Source organism: Tiliqua scincoides, chromosome 6, assembly GCF_035046505.1.
Source record: "Tiliqua scincoides isolate rTilSci1 chromosome 6, rTilSci1.hap2, whole genome shotgun sequence".
NCBI classification, from domain to species: domain Eukaryota; kingdom Metazoa; phylum Chordata; class Lepidosauria; order Squamata; family Scincidae; genus Tiliqua; species Tiliqua scincoides.
This window is the reverse complement of record NC_089826.1, coordinates 61,498,602-61,523,334: the sequence shown is the minus strand read 5'-3', so window position 1 is coordinate 61,523,334 and position 24,733 is coordinate 61,498,602. Positions and strand designations below refer to the sequence as shown.

The 24,733-nt window shown below is 41.7% G+C and overlaps 1 protein-coding gene across 6 annotated transcripts in view; it reads left to right on the top strand.

Annotated features, from left to right (window-relative positions):
* FAT1 (FAT atypical cadherin 1) overlaps positions 1–24,134 on the top strand; it is a 145,095-nt gene extending 120,961 nt beyond the window's left edge. For 3 of the 6 annotated variants that reach the window (XM_066632965.1, XM_066632968.1, XM_066632967.1), the window contains exons 18-29: positions 2,138–2,335; positions 4,133–4,934; positions 5,778–5,909; positions 6,020–6,183; positions 7,362–7,824; positions 9,696–9,849; positions 10,558–10,668; positions 11,894–12,522; positions 13,861–13,998; positions 16,740–16,799; positions 20,870–20,905; positions 22,650–24,134. In XM_066632965.1, coding sequence (XP_066489062.1) covers positions 2,138–2,335; positions 4,133–4,934; positions 5,778–5,909; positions 6,020–6,183; positions 7,362–7,824; positions 9,696–9,849; positions 10,558–10,668; positions 11,894–12,522; positions 13,861–13,998; positions 16,740–16,799; positions 20,870–20,905; positions 22,650–23,275 — 3,513 coding nt within the window. In that variant the 3' untranslated portion in view covers positions 23,276–24,134. Of the gene's footprint in view, positions 1–2,137; positions 2,336–4,132; positions 4,935–5,777; positions 5,910–6,019; positions 6,184–7,361; positions 7,825–9,695; positions 9,850–10,557; positions 10,669–11,893; positions 12,523–13,860; positions 13,999–14,349; positions 14,405–16,739; positions 16,800–20,869; positions 20,906–22,649 lie in introns of those variants that run through there. The other 3 variants (XR_010794700.1, XM_066632970.1, XM_066632966.1) reach the window with 3 other exon arrangements.
* The last annotated feature ends 599 nt before the right edge of the window (positions 24,135–24,733 follow it).

The following is a 24,733-nucleotide window of genomic DNA, read 5'->3' as shown; positions in this document are numbered from 1 at the left end:
GGCACAGCGCCTAGTGTGGCTGAAAAGGCCAATCCGGGAGTGACAATCCCTTCCACACCGGGAGCAAGTGCAGTCTGTCCCTGGTCTGTCTCCCTGGCCATGGGCCCTCCTTCTTTGCCTCTTAGCCTCAGACTGTTGGCAAAGTGTCTCTTCAAACTGGGAAAGGCCATGCTGCACAGCCTGCCTCCAAGCGGGCCGCTCAGAGGCCAGGGTTTCCCACTTGTTGAGGTCCATCCCTAAGGCCTTCAGATCCCTCTTGCAGATGTCCTTGTATCGCAGCTGTGGTCTACCTGTAGGGCGCTTTCCTTGCACGAGTTCTCCATAGAGGAGATCCTTTGGGATCCGGCCATCATCCATTCTCACGACATGACCAAGCCAACGCAGGCGTCTCTGTTTCAGCAGTGCATACATGCTAGGGATTCCAGCACGTTCCAGGACTGTGTTGTTTGGAACTTTTCTTCGCTGTCCTGCTGAAGTAGGCCTTTGGAACTGCAACAGAAGGCATCTATCTCCGGACCAGATCAGACGGAAAGCTCTTCAACCTCTCCAGACTGAGAGCAAAATCCAAAGTCCAGCTGAAATGTCTGCGTGACTTCCTCTTTGCCGACGATGCAGCTGTCACTACCCACTCTGCCAAAGATCTCCAGCAGCTCATGGATTGTTTTAGCAAGGCCTGCCAAGATTTTGGACTGACAATCAGCCTGAAGAAAACACAGGTCATGGTTCAGGATGTGGACTCACCTCCCTGCATTACAATCTCTGAGCATGAACTGGAGGTTGTCCATGACTTTGTGTACCTTGGCTCAACGATCTCCGACACACATTCTCTCGATACCGAGCTAAACAAGCGCATCGGTAAAGCAGCTACCACGTTTTCCAGACTCACAAAGAGAGTCTGGTCCAACAAGAAGCTGACGGAACATACCAAGATCCAGGTCTACAGAGCTTGCGTCCTGAGTACACTTCTGTACTGCAGCGAGTCATGGACTCTTCGCTCACAACAGGAGAGGAAACTGAGCGCTTTCCACATGCGCTGCCTCCGACGCATCCTCGGCATATATATATATATATATATATATATATATATATATATATATATATATATATATATATATATATATGCATCTGTGTGAAACATGACCATTCTAAGAAAATGTCATTTCATTTAAGAACAGTTATATTCTGAATCAAATTTTTTTGATAGTAATTGTAACAAATCCGTATCAGTCTGAGCATTAGTTCTTGAAACAGTAAAGCCCTGAATCCCAAACTTTTTAGCACCAGGACCCACTATTTAAAATGACCCTGAATTGGGACCCACCTAGTTTTACTTGAAAACAAAAACAAAGCAGTTTCACATTTCTAGCCACTCAGTCCTCTGTTTTTATCCTTTTTACAATGGTAGGGGGAACTGCCTTCTGGAGCATTTGTTGAGTTTCACATATGTCAGATCTGGACCTCCCTGGTGGCCTTGCATTCCCTTTCACTTGACCGTCAATAAGAGCTGAGGCCTATTTGCCTACTCATTTGAGAAAACATGCATGTGCAGCTGGATTTTGCTTTCTGTAGGACTTGATACATTTTTTTTCTAGTCCGTTCAGTGCGGGGGAACTTCCTTCTCTAGTATTTCTGGAGGCCTGCATTCATCAGATTGGGACTGTACTGGTGTTGTTGTATTCTTCTCAGCCTGCCCTTCAAAATAGATTGAGGCACTATCATCTACTCATGAGTACACAAGTGTGGCTCAGTTTCTCTTTCCATAGGGATCAATGCATTTTTCCTTAGCTATCAGCTTGTCAGTTTCATGACGCACCAACAATCAGGTAGCGACCCACAGTTTGGGAAGCACTGCATTAAAGTTTGTTATACAGTAGTTCTGTATGGTTCTGTTACATGGTAGACCAATTGTGTGAAGGTGCTAGTGAAGATTCATGGGATGCTTATGCAACACTGGAGAAAGAAAGCTTTGTACTGTGGATGAAATTGCCTCATTCATATGGACAAGCAATGAACAGGTTTCCAAGTGATAATAGTCACCATGCTTTGAGATTTTCACCACTCAGCCAGTTTTGAACTCTATGACTAAACAAAGTATCTTTCTTCTTTCACTGTATCTATTTCCACAACATCCTTATAGGAGAACAAGCCTATTGGGTTTCATGTCCAGCAGCTGCTGGTTACAGACAAGGATTCTTCCCACAATGGGCCACCTTTCCTTTACACTTTTGTAAGTGGAAATGAAGATAATGCTTTTGAGATTAACCAGCAAGGAGTCCTTACTACTGCTCTTCAACTAAATCGCAAAGTGAAGGATCATTATTTTCTTCATGTTAAGGTACAAAGTACTATGTAATTGTGCTAGAAATCTTTTAGATTTCCGTGGGGGTTTTGTTGTTGTTGCTGTCGGTACTTTCTGATTCTTTTGAATGCTGCCCCATGTTTCAAGTGCTGATTCAGTTTATATTGCACAAACCAGTCACTATTTTGGAGTAGCTTCACAGGGTGGTCTTACTGAAACTTAGCATTATTCCAGCACAGCTACAACTTGGGGCTAATATTATGATGAAACAAACATTAACTGAGGCTTCAGTCCTATATACACACTTGGGAGTAACTCATATTGAAATCAGCCAGGCTTTGTTCTGAGTGGAAATGCATAGGATTGCCCTGGAAGACTTACCCATGCTCAGCAGCCAGCTCACTTTGCATGTGAACTGTTCAGGGCATAGTCTACATAAGAACATAAGAGGAGCCCAGCTGGATCAGGCCATAGGCCTATCTAGTCCAGCTTCCTGTATCTCACAGTGGTCCACCAAGTGCCTCAAGGAGCTCACAAGACAAAATGAGTCCTTCATACTCTCTCTTGCATCTGGCATTCTGAAGTAGCCCACTTTTGCATAGTCTTCTGTCACAAGCAGTGTTACATTGAAACAGTGACCTTACACACAAGATTCTAGCCACTTTCCTGACATTCTTGTGTAAATACACCAGTCACATGAGCAATTGCTTGATCAAAACCCACGGTTATTTGTGGGAATTGGCTCTAAGGCATAGCTGTGAAGCATTCCAGACACAAAAACAAATTCAGACGTTTCACCCTCTTTAAGCTGAACTGTGGAGAAGGGAGTGAGGAACATTCCTGTCTGATTCCAAAATAGATGATGACAGATTTTGATAGAATGCTTAGTAAAATGAGTAGGAAATTTTTACTGGACAGTTTGAGTATATCAAAAGATATATTAATTGTATAGTTTTGTATGTGGTTCGTTAAGAGCCCTGTGGGGGAAAAAATAGCTTTATTTGAATTTTGAAGAAGAAAAGGTAATCCTAAGTGCCATCTGCTGCTTGAAATTGGTTACTGCACTGTTGATATTTTTCATTTCACTCCAGAACTTTCTGAATTACTGGGAATCCAAGACAAAAATGTAGGTGCAAAACAGTCTTCTGAAATTGTAGTCAAGTTCCAGAATTCTAAAGGGCATCTCTTTAATAATGGTTTACTTCAAGTTTAATTGCAATTTAATGTCATTAAAATGAATGGTCTTAGAGAATAACTATTTGAATTGCAGTTGACTTGAAAAACTAATGACAGTGTAGTCCCAGTTACATGTACCAAATTCCTGTGTTTATGTAGAGTCCTATTAATTTTAGTGGAGGGAACTAATCCAAGTGCACAAGGACAGTGTGTGTGATAGTTGGGCTCCGCTGAAATGAATGAGGAAACTTTTTCAGTCAGAGGAATTCCACATCTGATACGCCCCAGACTCATACAGTGTTTGGAGTGGACATAGGGCTGCAATCCATTGATGTGAATCTCTCCCATTTTCAGCTGCAGAAACTGCCTTATATGCTTTCCAGGCTCTTATGTGCCATCGACAGCCCTTTGGAAATTGTGCCACACATGTATGTGTGGCTGGTTGTTGCCTTCTAGAAGCTGGAACCAAATTGTAGCAATATTTTAAAATGGCAGCTCTTTCTGTTCATTTACAATCTTTCTGTCAAGTTCTATTCTGATGTACAAGTCTTTTCTTAGACCTTTGCTTCTCTGATTGTTGATATGTAATACCTCTAATTAAAAGCCGATGAAATTGAGCAAAAATTCATTTATTTTTTGTTTATCATTTTCTACTAGGTGGCTGATAATGGGAGGCCTCAGTTATCATCTTTAACTTATGTTGACATTAGAGTTATTGAGGAAAGCATCCACCCTCCAGCAATTCTACCCCTAGAGATCTTCATCACAGCCTTTGGGGAAGAATATTCTGGCGGTGTCATTGGAAAAGTGCATGCAACTGACCAAGATGTTTACGACACTTTAACGTACAGTCTGGATCCTAGCGTGGAATCCCAGTTCTCTGTCTCTAGTACAGGTGGCAAGCTAATAGCTCACAAAAGACTAGATATAGGGCAATACTTCCTGAATGTTACTGTTACTGATGGAAAGTTTACTACTTCAGCAGTCATTACAGTACATATCAGACAAATCACACAGGAATTACTGAACCACAGTATAGCTATCCAGTTTGCCAACCTTGCCCCAGAGGAATTCATTGGAGACTATTGGCGCAATTTCCAAAGAGCTTTAAGGAATATCTTGGGAGTCAGAAGGAATGACATACAGATCATTAGTCTGCAACCCTCTGATTCTCCATCAAACCTTGATGTTCTCCTGTTTGTCGAAAGGTCTGGGCATGCTCAGCATCCAACCAGAGCCCTGCTCCACAAGATAAACTCCTCTGTAGCTGACCTTGAAGAGATCTTAGGTGTCCGGATACTTAACGTTTTCCACAAGCTGTGTTTGGGCCTGGATTGCCCATGGAAATTCTGTGAAGAAAAAGTGACTGTGGATAAAAATATCATGTCAACCCACAGCACAGCTAGATTGAGTTTTGTCACCCCACATCACCAGAGAACTGCGGTTTGTCTTTGCAAAGGTAAAGAAAATGTGTGCATTGTGGTGGAAAATGGGTTGTATCCTAACTTTCACTTCTGCCAATGTGAAGTATTTGCATTTGCGAGCAGTGAAGGGAATTGTTGCCAATTTTCCCTTAATCCTACAGCCCTCTGTGCTTAATACAGTCCTGTTAAGGAGAACCTGCAGCTTCCCTGCCCCCTTTTTCTTCTTGGACTTGTGCTAGCAAAATCTCAAGGGCAGGTCTGAGGAGACCCATTGAAGAGCAGGAGGCATACAGAGGTATAAGGGGATTTGCCTTTTACCTCTGAAGCGTCCTGATTCCTCCCCCCCCCCCCGATACAGTGCTTATTTTTGGCATGGCTGCACCAGCAAAGGGGTTCTTAACAACTTAGAATTCTACTTTTCTCCCAATATAACACTTTTGACGGATTTCATGGCCAACGATTCTGCCACAAGAAATTTTCAGTATGATGTTTAGTGGCGAATACTGTAATATTCTAGCTTCATTTGAAAGTTTCATTTCCTTGAGAAGTCAGATTACTGACCTTAAGAGACATGAAAACAGTAAAAGTGTGCATGTGGATTTGGCTAGGTAAGATAAAATAATAGTACTATAATGGGACAAAAAAAAGAGCACAGTATCAAGTGAGCAATTCTCCTAGCAGGAGCTGGTATTATAGTAGTTTAGAAATTCCATCTCTGCCATTCTTGTTGCCTGACCTATTTTTTTGTCACGCTCTTTGATACAGCTGTCATTTCCATTACATTCCTGAAGAGAATAGGATTTAGATGCCCCTGCTTTAAAAAGTGCCATGTTTGGGAAGAAGAAAGTAAAAATAAAACCTTGCTCTGTATTTTGCAGAAGGAAGATGCCCTCTCATAAACAGTGCATGTGAAGGAAGCCCATGTCCTGAAGGAACTGAGTGTATCGCTGATCATAGAGAAGGAAAATACACTTGTGTTTGCCATGGAAGCAGTTCTGCTCAGTGCCCTGGTGAGATTTTTAACCCTTAATACCCATTGGCTAAGAATGTAGCCTTCTCACAGAGAAATGCAGTCTTGTATCATGTCTTTCTTGTCTGTCTTCATTTTTTTTTTTAAAAGCATCAGTTGGACCATCAATGACTTTTACTGGAAGCAGCTATGTTAAGTATCGTCTCATGGAAAATGAAAACAAGGAAGAAATGAAGCTCACTATGAGACTCAGAACATATTCAACCCATGCGGTTGTCATGTATGCACGAGGAACAGACTATAGCATTTTAGAGGTACGCAGCTGCTAATACTCGACATCTTTAATTGCACAGAAAGCTATATCTAGTTTTTTGTTTTCAGTAAATTCAGTTTTCATCTAAATCAGTACAAGCTTAGAATGACTTGTTGAATTCCAGTCAATTATATAGCAATTATAATTGAAACATAAGGAACACATCTTGCACATTAAGCAGGTGAACATACAAATATAGCAAATATTTGCCTTTCAGAAAATTGAAATCTGTACTTAGCCTTGCAATGGCTGACTGTTTATAGCCGGACTGTTGTTGTTGCTGCTGTTGTTAAATTAGTGTCTCTACAATAAGAAACACTATGAAAAGATTCCCATGTAATTGAGAGGGAGAAATGAATAAAAGGTACAGGAAGGGAAGCATGCCTGGGCATAACTGGGCATTGCAAAAGTATATTTAAAGCATCAGTCATTTCTATTCAGGCAAAATCCTAAACCTTCAAGCATTTATAAAATGTTGTGCTTAAGGGTCATCACAATCATTTATTCTACCTTATTGGAGGAAGAAATAAAGAAAAGCACTATAATTAAGCTAAAAAACTTGCTTATACCGAAAGATTATCACCATAGGTATGTTTGAAATGCATGAAGGAACCCTCAACAAAATCTAAGCCTGGTTTAATATGACTGGGATCTTTTACTAACATGTGGGTAATAGATGATTTGCTTTGTATCAATGATTCATGAACTTTATACTCCAGGGCCCTTTATACTCCAGAAAGGAGTATTGGGGAGCCCTGCTGCCATATGCATGGAGTTTCAGGGACTGGGCATGAGGTAGATGGTGGCCATTGATGGTGTGCTCATTGAGCCCCTGAAGGGATCTCAGGGAGCTCCAGGGCTCCTACTGGCACACTTGAGAAACACTGCTTTGTATATTTCTGGTATTTAGTCATAGCATAATGTGCTAATATAGTATTGTGGCCTGTGCAGCAGTGCATCCTGCTTTCTCATTCCCTCCAGCCACCGCTAAGAGGTATTCATGCACACACGCACCCACTTGGTATCACCAGGTGACAGGTAGGTAGACAAAATGGTTTCCGTTTGCATGTTGTACATACAGCAACAATGGTGGTAGCTAACAAAGCTACCGCCTCACATTCTTGCACTACTGCTAATAAAATCAACAATGTTTCTGCATATTGTCCTTTAACTCCTTAGATACATCATGGGAGACTGCAATATAAATTTGACTGTGGAAGTGGTCCTGGAATTGTGTCTGTGCAGAGCATTCAAATCAATGATGGCCAGTGGCATTCGGTGTCTCTTGAAGTGGATGGAAACTATGCCAAGCTGATCTTAGACAGGGTACACACCGCATCTGGAATTGCCCCTGGTACTCTAAGGACACTAAACTTAGACAACTTTGTATTTTTTGGTGGTCACATTCGGCAGCAGGGCACAAGGCATGGGAGAAGCCCACAGGTTAGCAATGGCTTCAGAGGCTGTATGGATTCCATTGTACTTAATGGTCAAGAATTGCCCCTTAACAGCAAACCACGGAGCTACGCTCACATGGAAGAGTCTGTGGATGTATCACCTGGATGTTTACTGAGTACTACAGAGGATTGTTCAAGCAATCCATGCCAAAATGGTGGCATTTGCAATCTGTTATCCAGTGGAGGTGAGCTTTTTGATTGTGGTAAAATGGCTTTTATGTCCTCAGTTCAGCCTAGTGCAAGGAATTCTGGACAGGTTGAAATCTCAAGATGCTTGATCTAAACAAGGAGAATTTTCCTTTCCCCCTTTTTTTTCCCTAATGACCCATAACAGATAGATTGATTCTTGGCTCCCACCAACAGAAGAAAACAAGTTAGGATAGAGGTTCCCAAAATATACGCTGTGATGTATAAGGCATCACAGCATACTTACAGGGCACTATGGGATGTCCCCAGTGGTTCTTCCTACCTGTTACCCTAGGCACTGCCATCTTGGATATCAAGAAATTTCCTAGGTAAGTTTGGGAACCGCTGAATTAGGATACTCTGGTTAAACTCATGCTCATTTAAACTCCTTCTTATAAGATGGTGATGTTGTCAGTACCTCTGAGCTACTTTATTTTAACAACTATTTAGTTGATTGGTGTCTGATCTTATATATTAGAATTGTACAGTGTTTAATGATGATTTTTTTTTTGACATAGTGTAGTAGTTTTAAATCCTGTAAATCCCTTGGATTCTTTTTTTAAAGCTGGACAGAATGTATTGAGCTATATTATAAGAACGCTAGTCATGACTAACAGCATCATTGAAATCAGTAAGAAAAGATAGTCATTATACTAGCTTTAGTCCCATTAATTTCAGTTGAACTTACAGAGCATGTTTACTTATGCATGTTTACTCAGGTGTAAGCTCAGTCAGTCTCAATGGGACTTTCTCTCAAGCAAATGTGTTTAGAAATGCAACTTTATCCTTTGTCCAATCCTTTGCCGGCTTTCCTCCACTGACGGGATGGGTGTGTGCACTGTCAAAAATATAGTGTAAGGTCCTTTGTAGCAGCGCAGAGGACCCTGGCACCAGTAGAAAGGCCTGCACTAACCTGCCAATGCTGGTCAGAGGCCAGCACCTGCTAAAGCAGGTAGGCGCTCACTGGTCAGCAGGGGGAGAATGGAATGGAGCGGGAGGGGCTGTAATGGGGCAGGGAGGGCGAATCAGGCCCAGACAAGAGACATGAATGGCAGAGGAGGACAAATGTTCCCTTATCCCAAGGAGATCTCTAGCAGGCGCTAGTCTTCCGCTGGATGCAGTAGATTTTGCATGGGTCCCACTGGATCAGAGTGCGGGACTAACAGTCAAGTTAATCATGACTAACTTGCTTTGGATAGACTCATTGCATTAATTGGATTATGTTAGCTGATTCTGTAAATGTTATTTTTTGGTTACAGCCATGACGTATCTCATTATATTTCCTAAGATCAAAAGATGTTTATCAAGTTTTTCCCAAATACTCCTTGTTCACTTTTGTTTTCTTGCTGAGCTCCTGTTTAATCAAAAAAAGCTACTTTTGATTAAACAAAAACACAGCAAAAAAAAAAAAATAACCAAGCAAAAAAGCAACAGAAGAATGCAAGAATGCGTTATAAGAACATAAGAAGAACCCTGCTGGATCAGGCCAAAGGCCCATCTAATCCAGCTTCCTATATGTCACAGTGGTCCACCAAATGCTTCAGGGAGCACATAAGACAACAAGACACAACCTATGTCCTGCTGCCCTCCCATGCATCTGGCAATCTGAGGTAGCCTACCTCTAAAACCAGGAGCTTGAACATACCTACTTTCTGCTTTCTTTAAGTTTAGTTAACCCATTTCTGCCTAGCCCACAGGTGTACACATTTGGTCCCTGTTTCATATATGCAATGTTGGGCAGAAATGGCTTTTTAAAAAAAACAAAAAAAAACCACCTCAAATTCTCCTTTCCAAGCATGACAGAAATGAGTGTTCTGCTTTGCTTTAAAATGGCAGTGGCATGGTTTTCATCCTATGTTTTTCATTGCAGGTTATTACTGCACATGTCCAGCTTTATTTATAGGTACCCACTGTGATGTAAGCATCAATCCATGTGCTTCTAATCCTTGCCTTTATGGTGGAACTTGCATTCCTGTCAATGATGATTTCATCTGTCAGTGCAGAGGACTGTACACAGGTCAAAGGTATAACTTTTTTCTTGCTGTTAGGATATGCATCAATTTCTTGTGTATGCTTTGTCTTCCAAATATTATTTTGTCTGCGATGGTTGCCTTTGTCCACGTATTCTTTTAGTCGGTTTTACAGATTACATATTTTTAAAGTGTACAGCTGAAATGTTTTATGTGTATTCTTGGAAAATGTAAACAGTGAATGGGTACAGGAGTGTCTCATATGCACAGGAAACCAGGATAACCCGTAGCATCTAGATGAGTCAGGGACTTGAGATGCAAGGGTAGCAGGTGAGGCTGAACTGTTCTCCATGGAAAAGAACCACCGCGGCCCTGCCTGCCTACACCTGAGGAGGCTCTCCTTACAATGCTTTCTCAGGTGTAAGGAGAACCTCCTCGGGTGTAAGCAGGCAGGGCAGCTGTAGTGCTTTTCCACGGAATACAATGGGGCATTTCTGCCTCACCTGCCACCCCTCATACCGCACGTTTCTGAACTGAGTGTACCTTTTACGGGCAAACCAGTTCTTCCCTGTATATTATATGAAATTATTTTGTGCTACTGTGTCTACTTAAAGCCCTGGTCTTGGGAATCCTTTAAGCATTCTTTAGACAATCTTTCCAAATACTGGAGTAAACCAGACATTGATGGTAACCAAGGTCATAATCAATCTTATACCATTTGGCACTTAGAACTTAATTTATAAGATTTTTTTTCTTTTTTAGGTGTCAGATTGGTCCATATTGCAAAGACAACCCATGCAAAAACAGCGGCAAGTGTATTGATAGCTTGGACGGACCTGTTTGTGAATGTGAGGCAGGTTTTCATGGAGAAAGGTTGGTAGCTATATGTTTAAAAGTATCAGAGCATCGGTTTAGCATCAAAGCATTTGAACAAAATAAAATAGGTCTGTGAGAAAAAGTTTGGCATGGAATACTACCTGTATCTTGTAAAAATATAATATGCTCAGTTTTTGTAGCACTTCTGCATTAAGCAGATTAACTCCCTTGGATATAGCCTGCATTTAGTTACAAAGGAAGTGTGTATGTTTATGGATTTTTCTTCATTGCACTATACCAGATATTAAGTCTTCAGAAATATTGTTAGGATAGAACACAATGTTGAACAAACAAACTGGGATTAGCTCTTCTTTAAAGTCTCTCATCAGGTAGGGGATTTGTACTGATCAGTCTGTACTTGAGGGGAAAGAATGTAAAACTCATTGAACTTTCAATCCTTTTGTGCACATTTGTAAACAGAAAAATACTGGCATTTTGAAAAAGGAACCAGAGGAGTAATTCTGACTAGATGATTTTTTACCTAAAGAAAAGTTTGTACAGATTATTTGAAGGTGTTTTGTAGATTTGGCTTCTTTCTGTTCTATTTTTTTATCTTGTCTTTCCTTTTTTCTTCTTCTTCTTCAAAATGTATTCAAAACGTATTATCCAAGGAATGGTTCAAAAGATGCTCTCAGACTTGCAAAATTCCAAATTGGCAAACACAAGGGACAGGGCCTTCTTTGTAGTGTCTTGCACTAGCAGAAAGAGTCTTAAGTGAGTGGAAGGACGTTCTGCTTTCTTTAGTAGGAAAAGTTACCTCTCTTCCAGTTCTTGGGTGATGTTGCACAACACATTGCACACACTGGTACATTCCCTTTTGCACAACCTCTTCCACAAGTTCATTGCACAACTTCTGCAGGCTAAAACGTTACCCTCTGGATGTGCAACATTGTGCAACACACAGCTGCTAAAACTCGTTTCATGACATTATGAATGCCATCCTGTGTATGTGTGTATTTCCAGATTTTTGTATATATTTAGAAATTGTATGTATTTACAGATTTTTGTCTCACTTTTTGGCCTGAACAGAGGATTCCTAAGGTAGTTCACAACAGAAAAATGAAATAATATATCAGCAAAATAGAACAATCAAAACAATGTCAAAAGCCAAAAATAACGCATGAAAGAACAAAAAGCAGCAGTATATACAATCTTGTGATTTTATGATCTGAATGACATGGCATCAATACTCAGTCTTTCTTATTTCTTATATTCCTTACAGGTGCATGACCGATGTGGATGAGTGTGTGGAAAACCCATGTCAGAATGGCGCCCTGTGTGAAAATACTTATGGTGCATATAACTGTAACTGTAGCCGTGGATTTGGAGGAAAACATTGTGCTGATGTGCTTAATAAATACGTTTCAACTTCTTGGAACATTAGTTTAGCAGAAGTAATTGGAATTATCATTTTCATAGCAGGAGTCTTTGTGCTGGTTGGGATTTTTGTTTTCTGTCGCCAAGTAATCAGGAAGAAGAAGAAAAGTCAACCAACCCCTGAAGACAAACATCTGGGAACAACAACAGCATTTTTGCAAAGACCATACTTTGATTCAAAACTGAATAAGAGCATTTATTCTGACATTCCACCCCAGGTGCCTGTTCGTCCCATTTCGTATACTCCAAGCATTCCAAGCGACTCAAGGAACAATCTGGATAGGAATTCTTTTGAGGGATCCACTATTCCAGAGCATCCAGAGTTTAGTACTTTTAATCCAGATTCTGTGCATGGCCATAGGAAAGCAGTGGCTGTGTGCAGTGTGGCCCCAAATTTGCCTCCCCCACCTCCATCTAACTCTCCATCAGACAGTGATTCTATACAGAAGCCCAGCTGGGACTTTGATTATGACAGTAAGCAACCACCTTATTTTCTTTGTTGGTTTTGGATTAAAAATGTTTTGATGACCAAATGCTGAGTTGTTTTCAGATTGAAACAGATGATGTGGATTTTTAGATGTGAAATAAGAGTGGCATCACTAGTGATTTTGAATTAGAACCAGTGGCGTCATAAAGGGGGGGCAAGGGAAATGGGCGGGTCCTGGTGACATCCTCTGAGGAGAGCGACACACCACACCACCCTTTGGTGATGTCTGGCCCATTCTGGGCCCAGCCGCCTTCTGCACCCACCGGCAGTCATGTTTTCGCTGCTTGCCAACGAGAACGTGAAGCTACAGGGTCTGAAGATCACCGAATAGAGGTGGTTCAGAAGTGAGCTATCACATTTAATGCAGCACAATAACTCAGAAGGTTGGAAGCAATGTGATGACATCATTACCTCACCCCAAAACTCTTTCAGGTAAGTGCCATCCAGGGTGGCGCCTATATCAGGAGAGACACCTCTAGAACTTAACACCAAGTAACTAGAGAACTCTAGAATTTAAGCCACTTAGGGCACAATCCTACCCAGGTCTACTCAGAAGTAAGTCCTATTTTGTTCAATGGGGCATACTCCCAGGAAAGTGTGGTTAGGATTGCAGCCGGGCAGCCCAATTCTGAGGTCCCGTGGCACGCAGCTTTGGTGGCACCAAAAACGACTGTCGCTGGATCCTGTGCGCCATCGGCTACTGCGGATGGCACCTTGGGAGACGGGGACTTTCGTGGGTAAAGTCCCACGAAAAGGCGTGCATGGAAAGCCTGGGTAAAGGCATTTGTGTAGGGCGCCGAGCCCCACATGAACGCGAAGGGTCCAGTGGAGCAGAGCTCCGCCTGATCCGCCTCCCCCCAGCACCCCTCCCACCCGTCCTCTCCCTGTCTCTCCGTCACGCTTCCTCTCTGCCCTCCATCTGCCTCCTGCCTCCCTAGAACGCCTCCTCCCCACCGCCCCACCCCCGCTTATTGTGCTGTGGCTCGGTGGTCCATGCGACCAGCCAGCGCTGGGCTAGCACAGGCGCTGGCCCGGCGGTAAGGCTTGCAAACGTGCCTTATGGCACATTTGCAACAGTGCACACCAGTGGTAAGCCAGCGCGCGCTGTTCAGGAATGGGCTCTTAGGCTGCAGTCCTGTGCGCTTGGGAATAAGCTCCTCTGACTATAATGGAACTTACTCCTGAGTAGGCATGCATGGGATTGGGCTCTTCATTTGACTAATAAGCAAATTTTATCTAGCATTCTTATTTCTAGTATGATTTTTATAGGAAATGTTTGTTCTGAATATCACATTGATAATTTAACTTTAGAACTCTTTCTTTAGCCAAAGTTGTGGACCTTGATTCCTGCCTGTCAAAGAAGCCTTTGGAAGAGAAGATCTCTCAGCCTTACAGTGCTAGAGAGAGCATGTCTGAGATCCAGTCTCTTAGCTCGTTCCAGTCAGAATCATGTGATGATAATGGTAGGTGAAACTCATGTTTCTGTTTGTTATTGCCTTATCTCCCTGCCTGTGGTCTCCATGTAGATGCCCCACACTGAATTGCTAATATCAAAGAATCACGTTGTATTCCTCTATGAATGTACATTTTAAGTTGCAGAGAACGCAGGCTGCTTTTGTAAATCATTTAAACCAGTAGTTGCTAACTTTTAACATTTCATGTGGAGTTAATTGCATTCAAATAAAATACTTCTTTGTAAAATAGAAGTAACTGGGTTATAAATATTGGAGGTTTGGAATACAATAAGGTTTAAACATGTTTAAAATTGGTTTACAGCTTCATTTGTTTCCTTTTTTCCTTTGCTGCTGCCTCAGCTCCCATATGGATCAGAGCAGTACTGAGTGAAAGCAGAGTATGAGGGACTTGCTTGTAAGTCTGATTATATTAGTAATGGAAGGAAGTTCTCCAACAGGGCTTCTCTTGTAGTTTTGTAACTATCTGGCTTGTGCCATGATAAGGAGCAAATGCGTGCCAGATCTCTGTGCATGAAAAAAAAAAACATTCCACGTCATAGAACCAGAGTCCTGTTTTATAACCAGTCAGAGGGGCGTGGGTCTGTCCTATCATAATCCTCAGCGAATTTGCTCTTTATCTTTTCCGATTTGACCTTCCTTAGATTATTGTTCCATTTAAAGTAGTGCAAAGCCCTTTCTCTGATGTGTTTATAAAGTGTTGGGAGCAGCTAAAATCCAGATTAATTGGCCACAATTTCCAAATGCATAGTAATTTATTCAGCGTCATTCAAAAGGCCTGTCTACTGATGTTTTGTTTGTAGACTAACTTCCTTTTATTACTTAACCAAAAGTAAGTTTTACTGATCACCAGCACTATTAGTGAAGTTTGTATGTGTGTGTGTGTGTGAAGTGGTTTTTAACGGTGAAAATCCATGGTTAAAAAAAAAATACTTTATATAGAAAACTGTAGAAGTGTTTTCAACCGTGTTTACTCTTGACGTTGTGGCAACCTCTCCCTGTGGTTGATTACAAGTGTGAAATAACTTATTAAGATACCATGGGATAAGAAAGGAATGCAAATGGTGAATATCATAACAGAAGGTCACAGCTGAAAAATTATTCAGTTATAAACATCAAACGTAGCTTGCCAGTTCTCTGCTTAGGTAAATAATGAAATATGACTTGAGAACTGTAGCCAACAAGCTGAAATTGTTCCCTCTGCCAGTCTCCTTGGCTTTCCTGCTCACACTCTCCCTGCCTCTCCAACTGTGTCGTCTGTTTTCCCTTTTCTTATACCTCCTGCTTCCTCCATTAAGGGTCAAGCTACACATGATGATAAATGTGCGAGTTGCCCCTTAGTTTTGTTTGTCTTAATAGCAGTGTGCTGGAGTGGAATAGTGGTGATCTAGAGCAAAACCGTGGTGGGCCACTTGGGGGGAGGGAACTTTAATACTTTGCCTTCTCCATGGGTACAATCCAGATCATGCACATACATGCATGCCCTCATGAAGCATGCACTCACAGTTTCCACGAATAAAAATGCTTCCATTGGAACCATGCCCCACCCAACCACTGCTACTCTTATCTAGTTTTCCCCCAGGCCACTGTTTCTCAATCTACTTCTCATGTCTGCTCTTTTCCTGTGTTTCTGTCATTCTTTCTGACTGGCATCCCTGCTGCTGCTCCACCCCTTGAAAGCTGAACTGAAACCAGTCTTGTCCCTCTTTGTTTTCTTCAAGTTTCTCTTCCCACCAACCCTTCTATCCTTCTCTTAGATCCCTGCATCTCTTTGCTTATTCTGAATCCTTCCTTCAGTCAACCTCAATTCTGGAGTCTGTTCCCTCTTAGCTTGCTGACTCTCTGTACACGCCTCCCATAAAAACTGCCTAGTTCTCCTACCAAGAGTTTGCAGCCTCTCCTTGTCCTAGGTCTTATGTGAGGTTTTCTACAGTCAAGTGGACCTTTATTTCCCTCATACAAGCTGCAGTATCCATTAGCATTATGCTTATTTCTCCTATTCCTTTTGGAAGTTGAAATGTTTGTGAACATTCTCTGCTTTACAGCAGGTCATCCAATGACTGATGATCACAGACAAGCAGTGGTAGAAAACATTTGTTTAGATGAATATTTCACAAAACATAATTTGTTTCAGTTATTCAGAAGGGACCTCAGAGTTTAATGTACTTCAAACTGCCATCTGCAATCTTTTCAAATCCATTGCTTGTATCAGTAGTCATGAATATGCAACATGACTGATTCTTTAACTTTTGTTAAGAAAAGTAAATACACAGTACATCATTTGTGAATATCCTTATCCATTTAAATTGATACTTTCTCTGTAAGAGGACAGCAATGATTGGGCTTCTATGTATATTGTTAAATCATTATTTAAATAGTTATGAGCCATTCACAATTGCCACTCAGTGGCATGTATTTTTGTGCTCGAATATCCATTTCCAGGTAATAATGGCAATGTGTGAATGGGCCCTGATCATTGCTCAAATGTATAAGCATAGGAGGGAGAAAAGAAGTTGAATATTTCTATCTAGTCAGAACAGCATGTCAGTGGTGCCAGTCTGGTTGTGACTACTAAGACAACAGTAGACATGTCTAATATTACAGCATGTGTTATTTGTAGAGAATTTCTAAGCCTTGTGTTCTTTTTTGTGGCATGTCTTTATATGCTGTTTGAAACTGCTGCTAATCATAGGTTTTCTTTTTTAATTTGCTCCTCCCCATATTTTTACAAGCTTCCCTAGTGACTGTAATACACCTTGTCAATGCTGTTGTTGACTCGGTGGGAAAAGAAGGTATATATTAATATGTTTTCACATTTATTTGTTGTCTTGGCAGAGCATTGCATGTAATTATTAACGGTAGATAAATGTGAATAAATTGGATTAGTGTATATACATAATTTGCTTTATTACTGTGTATGTGTTTATATAGCTTAGTATACTGAGTATAGTTGTATAGTCATCCCCTGGTATCTGTGGAGTATCGTTCCTGACCTCTACAGATACAGGAAATCGTGGATAAAGACGGATTCTATTTCTGCAGCCCTCCGCTCCCCCACCCCCACCCCCGCACCCTGGAGGCCTTCTGAGGCATGGGGAGGCATCTGTGGTTGTTCAGATCTGCAGATGCCAAACCTGTGGATAAAGAGGGGCCCACTGTATTCTCATATTGTTTTGGCTTGCTTTCCAAAAAGGCCATCTCTGTGTAAGTCTGTGAATGAGAGCCATTGTACAATCAGAATTAGAACTGCAGGAGAGGATCATGAGAGATTCTGATGGCTATTCCAGATTAGATATGCATCTGGAATGCATTAGATGTGTACTCAGTTTTTTTTTTTTACAAGTGAACAGTAATCACCAGTAAACACAGTGACACTCAGTGAACAGTACTTTATAGGTCCAATTCATAATTGTGGTTGCTCACCCCACCCAGTTCCCGCACCATTCACCACAAATATGAATTAATCCTCTATAATGTCATGAAGATGAATAAGGTAAAATTGAAAAGCACACTTCACACTGAGCAGTTGCATTGTCAGGCCCGATGGCTCCTGGAGCTGGGTGACATCATGGAGCAGTGTGGCACACCCCACACACACCTGCGCTGTCACCCCCTCCCCAGCCCATGCGCAGCCCTCTTCTCAGAAAACAGTTCCATTTGGAGCTGTACAAAGATTACGGCGGGCAGCAGGGCTAATTTTGGAGTTTGCTGCATGAGCAAGGTAAATGTGGTCACCCCATCTCAAAAGTGATAGCAGGAAACTGCCACTCCGCCATGAGGGGGGGGGCAGTGTGGCCCCTGGCCTCTCCTCAGCTACACCACTGACACTGAGAAGTGCTGTGTACAGTACTATTTGTTTAATACCTCTTAGAGTACAATCCCATATGTGCTTACTCAGAAATAAGTCCTGTGACGTGAAATGAGGCTTAATCCCAGGTAGGTGTGTTTAGGATAGTAGCTTTAGACTGAGATTACAAGAACCTTGAGAATCTCACATAACTAGGATAGAAAGAAAACAATTATCTCAACAATGTTGTCTGTTTCATTCTGCGTAAGTCAGGAAGTAAAAGTGGACAGTTGAGAATGCTGGTTGTAGTAAGCCAATGCAACTCAGGGTGCAGTCCTAACCCCTTATGTCGGTGCTTTCCAGCACTGACATAGGGGTGCCAATGGGACATATGCTGCATCCTGCAGTTGAGTGTCACTCATGGAGGCCTCCTCAAAGTAAGGGAATGTTTGTTCCCTTACCTCAGAGCTGCATTGCACTTATGTCAGTGCAGGAAAGCACTGACATAAGGGGTTAGGATTGCGCCCTTAGCTGTTTAAATTATACGTTTGTGTAAGGCTATTGTATCAAAGTAATTGCATGCAGGTAAAGAACTGGTGTGAAGAAACGGGTAAGAGTTTTCCTGTCTCCTATTTTAGTTCAACCAGTGATTCAGTAGGAAATCACTCTCCCTCAATTCCTAGCTTTCACCTGCAATAGTGATGATAATAGCATTGCGTACTTTAGTGAATCAGTAAGCATTACTGAATGTATGTGAAGCACTTTTAACACACAGGAAAAGTGCTATAAAATGGACAGTCTGCAAAGTATGCTAAATTGTTCACCAGTTAAATTTAGTCCCCCTGCTAAAAGACAAGTGGATTTAACCTCTTCTTAGTATAGAATCCATCTTTCCATGTTTCCTATGTTATACAATGCATAGACTTCAGAAAGTGTCTGTTAAAGAGTTAAATATTTATCTTTATGTACTCCCTATGCAATACAAGATCCAGTCAGTGAAATGACTGCCTTGAATCAGTTTCTGGGCATGTAGCAATTTGACAGTATGTCAGGGTTGAAACTGACACCTACTAAGTGTGCTATTAGGTGCTTAAAATCAGTTCACCCATGTGGAAAGCTAACAGTTCAGACCACTCGATTTCTCAGGATATTGTAGGTGATTGCAAGAGGGTGGTACTGTTTCGCTTCCCATGCGACTGAGCCCAATAGATCACTGATAGACCAACTACACTTGGTTGTAGCCCATACCTAACTATCTACTCATTACTTAAATGAGTAGATTGTTCTATAATATGATACTGCAGTATGCCATAATGTTATCCTGTGCTGCGCTATAATTGATAAATATTTCCCAGTACCATAGTTCTGAAATCTTATATTGTGTATTGCAAGATATTTGCAATTTCATGTATTGCAAGATTCTGTATAGTAAAGAAGGAAGAAGATGCATAAGGGAAAGTTTGCAGATGTACTGGCACTGGAAAGTTGGATAGGATTGGGCCCTAAGATGTAAGAGAATGGTTAAATTCATAAAGAGTTTACCCAGTGAGAATATCTAAATGCATTGTCCCCATGCATCTATTTTGGAAAATTTGTATTTTAGCACTATCAAGAATTGAATATAATCTCTTACAACAAAGCTATCGGTCCATAAGGTGTTTGGGCACCAGTGACTTGAGCTGACAATTAGGGCTCAGTACTTACTTAAAAGTCTTCTTTAAATCTGTTAATAACTGATTAAAGAATCGATGTTATTGAGCTCTTAATCTTTGAAGTCATTAGTACAAGAAGTACAATTAATACAATAGAACAGCAATTCTACCCTGTCTCCAAAATGCACTATTTTTATAATCTGTCTAGAGCTCAGTCCTAACCTGCGCTGGCACAACTAGGCTGCATGGCCTGTGCTGTATCCAGCACAGGTTGGGAGGCTGCTGGAGGTCACCTCAGGGTAAGGGGATATTTTCCCCCTTATACCATGTAATACCCCAGCCTGCCCTATGGGGCTTCTTGGATCTCTGTCAGGTATTTAGCTGGCGCAAATCTGAGCAGCCTCTGTAAGGCTGTCTAGGCCGGGGACAGGGGTTAGGATACAGCATGTGCTGCCACTGCTGATCCTGCCCCCTCCAGAGCTGATCCATCCCCGTTCTTACTTCCCCCTGCCCAGAAAAGCCCTCCCCATACCTGGAATGCCCTCTCCCACCCCCTGCGTTGCCCAGCACAAGTGTACCTTCCTTGGCTGGTGCAGGGATAGGATCTGCCACCAGCAGGGTGGCGTGGTCTACTCCCAAATTGGCGCAAAAGTGTATGGCATGTTTGCAACACTTGGGAAGCCCCAAGTTATCATTTGGGAATGTAGGGAAGCCCCAAGTTATCATTTGGATTGGGCTGCCCACTGATACTTTTATTCTGGCAAAAAAAACCCGAAGCAATAGATATGTAATTCTAGGGTTGGTAATAATCTTATAAAATACAGATATATATGAACAAACCATGCACTCAAGCATCTTTTATTAATTTTTTTTATCTGTGCCCAACGTTTTAAATGTGGGACTTCTTCAGAAGTTATTCTGTGGTTTCTCCATCCATTTTTTTCACCCTCCAGGCACTTTCTTGGAACAGGATCCAGAGAGTGTGCCTAAGAGAGCAGTGCCTGCCCTTCCCTCTATCTCATGTGACAAACCCCTCTTGAAATGCAGGAAACATTCCAAGTGGTTTGTGGAATGGCTTTTCAAAGAAAATAAGTCAAAAGTCTTAGTGGGTATAAACAGGCTCTCGGGCATATCTAAAATAGCTCTTGGGATCTAATCTTAAAGCTATAAAGCCTTTTAATGCAATAGACATGGAAAGTAATAGTCTCCCCTGTCACCATTTGTATTACTCATTGAATGTAGTTGCACAGGTGTGTTCACGTCAGGTTTCTCCTCATTGTAAAGGGACAAAAGCAGAGGTGCCTGTGGGTGTCGTTACCACTGCCAGTCCATAAGGTTTTGCTGTTGGCCATTGTGTTCATTTGAACCATCTGATTCTTAACTACATGTTTTCTTCCTTTTCTTTTCACTTTGCCATCTAAAGAGTCTTTTGCTGTTCCTGACCTGAGCAATTCAAGAGGTGACTTCTGCATGTAGTTGATGTTCACTTAAATGTTTCCATTAATATTTGCCCTCAACACTAACTTGCCCTTGGTTGTTTACTCAATGTGTTTATGCATTATTTTTCCTCCACGAACTAGACATCACACCTTGTTTTAGTCCTGTACAATTTTCCTTTTTTTGAAGCTATCACAAAATTAAGATGCTTGTAACGTGGTGATGTTTCTATCCATCCAACCAGAGTTCTTTTTTGTTTCCAGTGCAGTCTGATGTTCTACAGCATAAAGCATTTCCACAATCTGTGCATGATTAGCTTAATACTTTCCGAGGTTTTGTTTTCACATCTGAATGCTGGAATGTCTTTACTAATAGTCTCTTTTTAAAACAAACAAAAAACCCCAAGATTCAACCATCTTTTTGCAGGATTCTGTCATAAAACTTACTGTTGTTAAGTGGGAAGTAATTAGTAGTTAGTAATTAGTTAATGGCATTGATGATAAAATGGTAAATGTTATGGATGCTTTACTAATTAGAAAACCCTAAATTTATTAATCCTGATGCAGAGAAAGTGAGTTGTGCATAAGGCCATTGATGTAAGTTGGAAGTTAACCACAAATACCTTAAATCCTGTTCACTTCGTTGGACTAAGGGCCCAATCCTATGGTCCACACCGCGCCTCCGCGGCACGGACCACAGTCACAGAGGTGCCGTAAGGCATGTTTGTGGGGCTTACCACCAGGCTCTCACCAGAGGTGGCTCAGCTCCGGCCGGCACTGAAACACCGCCCGGCGGGCACCCACGTTCCGCAGCTCGGTGGTGCCTGCAACGGCCAGGCTGCGGAACAGCAAATGGGGTGGGGACGGGGGCGTTCCAGGGAGGGGGCAGGCCAGCATGACGCGGGGAGGGGGCATGCCAGAGGCGGGTCTGGGGCAGGCGGGAGGAGGATCCACAGAGCTCCACTCCGCAGGATCCTAGGCGCTCGTGGAGGCTGCGTGCCTTACACAAGCACCTTTTCTTTAGCGGCCCCCCTTGGGGGTCACTAAAGAGAGTAGCCCCATTGCAGGGCTGCCTCCCTTACCCAGGGGAAGGGGACGAACCCGAGGTGCCTCCCGTGGTAGCGCGGGAGGCACTGGATTCGGCGGTAGCCCTCATGGTGCTGCGGAGCAAGGGCGCCCCGGGCAGCTCAGGACTGGGCTGCCCGTTAGGATTGGGCTGTTAACCTATAATTCTGGGCAGTCCTACTTGGGAGTAGGTACAGTTGAACTGACTGAACCGGCATAGGCTCAAAATATGCTTTTATTAATATGGGAGCCATTGGGAAGAAAAAAGCCCGCCTGTTGTTGAATTCCGATAAAATGGCCAAGTGGTTATTCAGCTACCACACACTAGCTGTAGTGGGACCAGAGAGGCTATTAGCCATTTTTATTTTAAACAAGGAATGATATTTCTGCCATTGTGTATCAGCTCATTTCTTAGGTGAACCACAGCTCCTCTCACTTTAGGGTGAGGTATGTTGAAATTACAGCTAGTCCAGACTTGAATAATATAATGAACTCTCTACTGCATGGCACACTGTGAACTTGTGGTTGTAACCTTGAATGTCTTTGTTAACCTTGAGAGCACATTGCTCCATAGAATGCTTATGCGCTAATCGCTGGTGGTTGTGTTGTCCTGAGTGCAGTGCATTGGTTTTTCAGTGTTCTTGATGTGTTACAGACCAGATCTTGAAACGTCTTTTCTTTATTTTAATGTGTGTGCTGCAGGCTATCACTGGGATACCTCTGACTGGATGCCAAGTGTCCAGCTGCCTGGCATACAGGAGTTTCCAACTTACGAGGTGATTGAAAAGCCAGCACCCCTGTACGCAGATCCAAACTCCATTGATGCAGACTATTACCCTGGAGGCTATGACATTGAAAGTGACTTTCCACCTCCACCAGAAGACTTCCCAGTGCCTGATGATCTTCCACCATTGCCGCCAGAATACAGTGATCAGTTTGACTCAATACAGCAACCCAGGGACATGTCTGCTGTAGATAGCTTGGGGTCCTCTACAAGGGGCAGGCAAAGGTTCAATCTTAACCAATACCTTCCCCATCACTATCCTTCAGACATGTCGGAACTTCAGAAACCAACCAGTGGAATCTCCAGTAATTTCAGAGAACCCTATGCTCCTTACACTGTAGGGTACAATAGAGACTTTGAAGCACCCCCTGTAGACAACATGTCCATGTCTGTGTACGCTTCCACGGCTTCATGCTCTGATGTGTCGGCATGCTGTGAAATGGAGTCTGAGGTAATGATAAGTGACTATGAGAGTGGAGATTATGGACATTTTGAAGAAGTGATCATTCCTCCTCTTGATCCTCAGCAGCACACAGAAGTCTGACACTCTTCCTCAAAAAAAAATAAAAAGTGCCTGGATGTTAATGAACAAAAAAAAGGATACTAGAGCAATCTTGGAGAGCTTATTTTTCTCATCAGCAGTGCTTGAGTGCTTTTCAGTGAGCTAAGACTGGCATGGCTGCACTGGATCATGCAGCTCATTTCAGCATATTAACCGATTTCCCATTTCTTGACCTCCTGCAATCTGGCTAATCACAGGTCTCCCATTGGCTGTGCCATTCCTGAAAGTGTTTTTTGTAATTGCATTGTCTATGTTAAAGAAATAAAGCAAAACACATACCACTTCATCATTTTAGCATGATAAATGTATTTATATAGTTCAAAGCAAATCATTTTTTTCTTATCTTTTTGTAAATTTTATGTACAGTTTTGATTTCAATAATTTTAACTAGAGTTTTGTAGATACTTTGCAAATTTGATTTCCACTGGCTCTAGTGGTGTTTTAGTGTGCCATTAAATCAGCACACTCTGGGTTTTAATACATTCAGGAATTCACTGTATTTTTGTTTTGTTTGTTCACACAGGAATTTGACATTTCATTTATAGATTTTAATGTAATTGTGCATTTCCAAGTGTACATAATTCCAGTTGTAAAAGATACCGTGATATTTTCTGGGTAAGAAACATGGAAAGGTCTTACATGGATTTCTGTACTTTACAACGCTATACCTTTTTTTCCTTTCTTGAAAAGTATGTTGGGGGCCCACTGCATAGAACCAAAACCACCCTGGCACAGTTTTTATAGTGTCTGTATATTTGTGATGCAATGGTCTTGTAAAGGTTTTTACTGAAATCTACCATTAGCCAGTCTTTCTTACTGACAATAAATTATTAATAAAATACTTTAGCTTTGTTTACTGTATCTCTCACATGTGTTATACAGGTTTAACACTGCAAACAGTGTGTTTGCACTGCCAAAACAAATGTTCTTTAAATATTTCTGCCATATGGCCACTAGGTGGCGGTATGAGCCTACTTGTTTAAAATCAAGCACAGCCGTCTGGCTAGCAAAAATTGGATGAATGGGCACTAGATTTAAGAATGAGCATAATGTTTCAGATTATTATTTTTTTAATACAATGACTGTGTCATTCTAATGAATTGCTTTATGTTTTCTTTTTTGCAGTATAATTTTACCCCTGCAGTTATTTAGGAAATCACAAAAGTTATTTTGTAATTGTGATCTTTCCTTTCAATTAGTGCCAGTGACTTATGGTCATCTTGTACATCTTCACAGCTTCATCACAAATGTTTGTTGCTCCTGTTCCTTTTAAAATTTTTGTACTGCAGCATCCTTTTTTCACTTTAAAAAAAAAAAGAGGGGTGGGTGAAAACCAAGAACAATCATTTACCAAGACTGAACACCACCACCCCCAAAATACTATATAAATTATTTATTATTTTCATAATAAAATTATCTGGGAGTATGAGACGACAATAT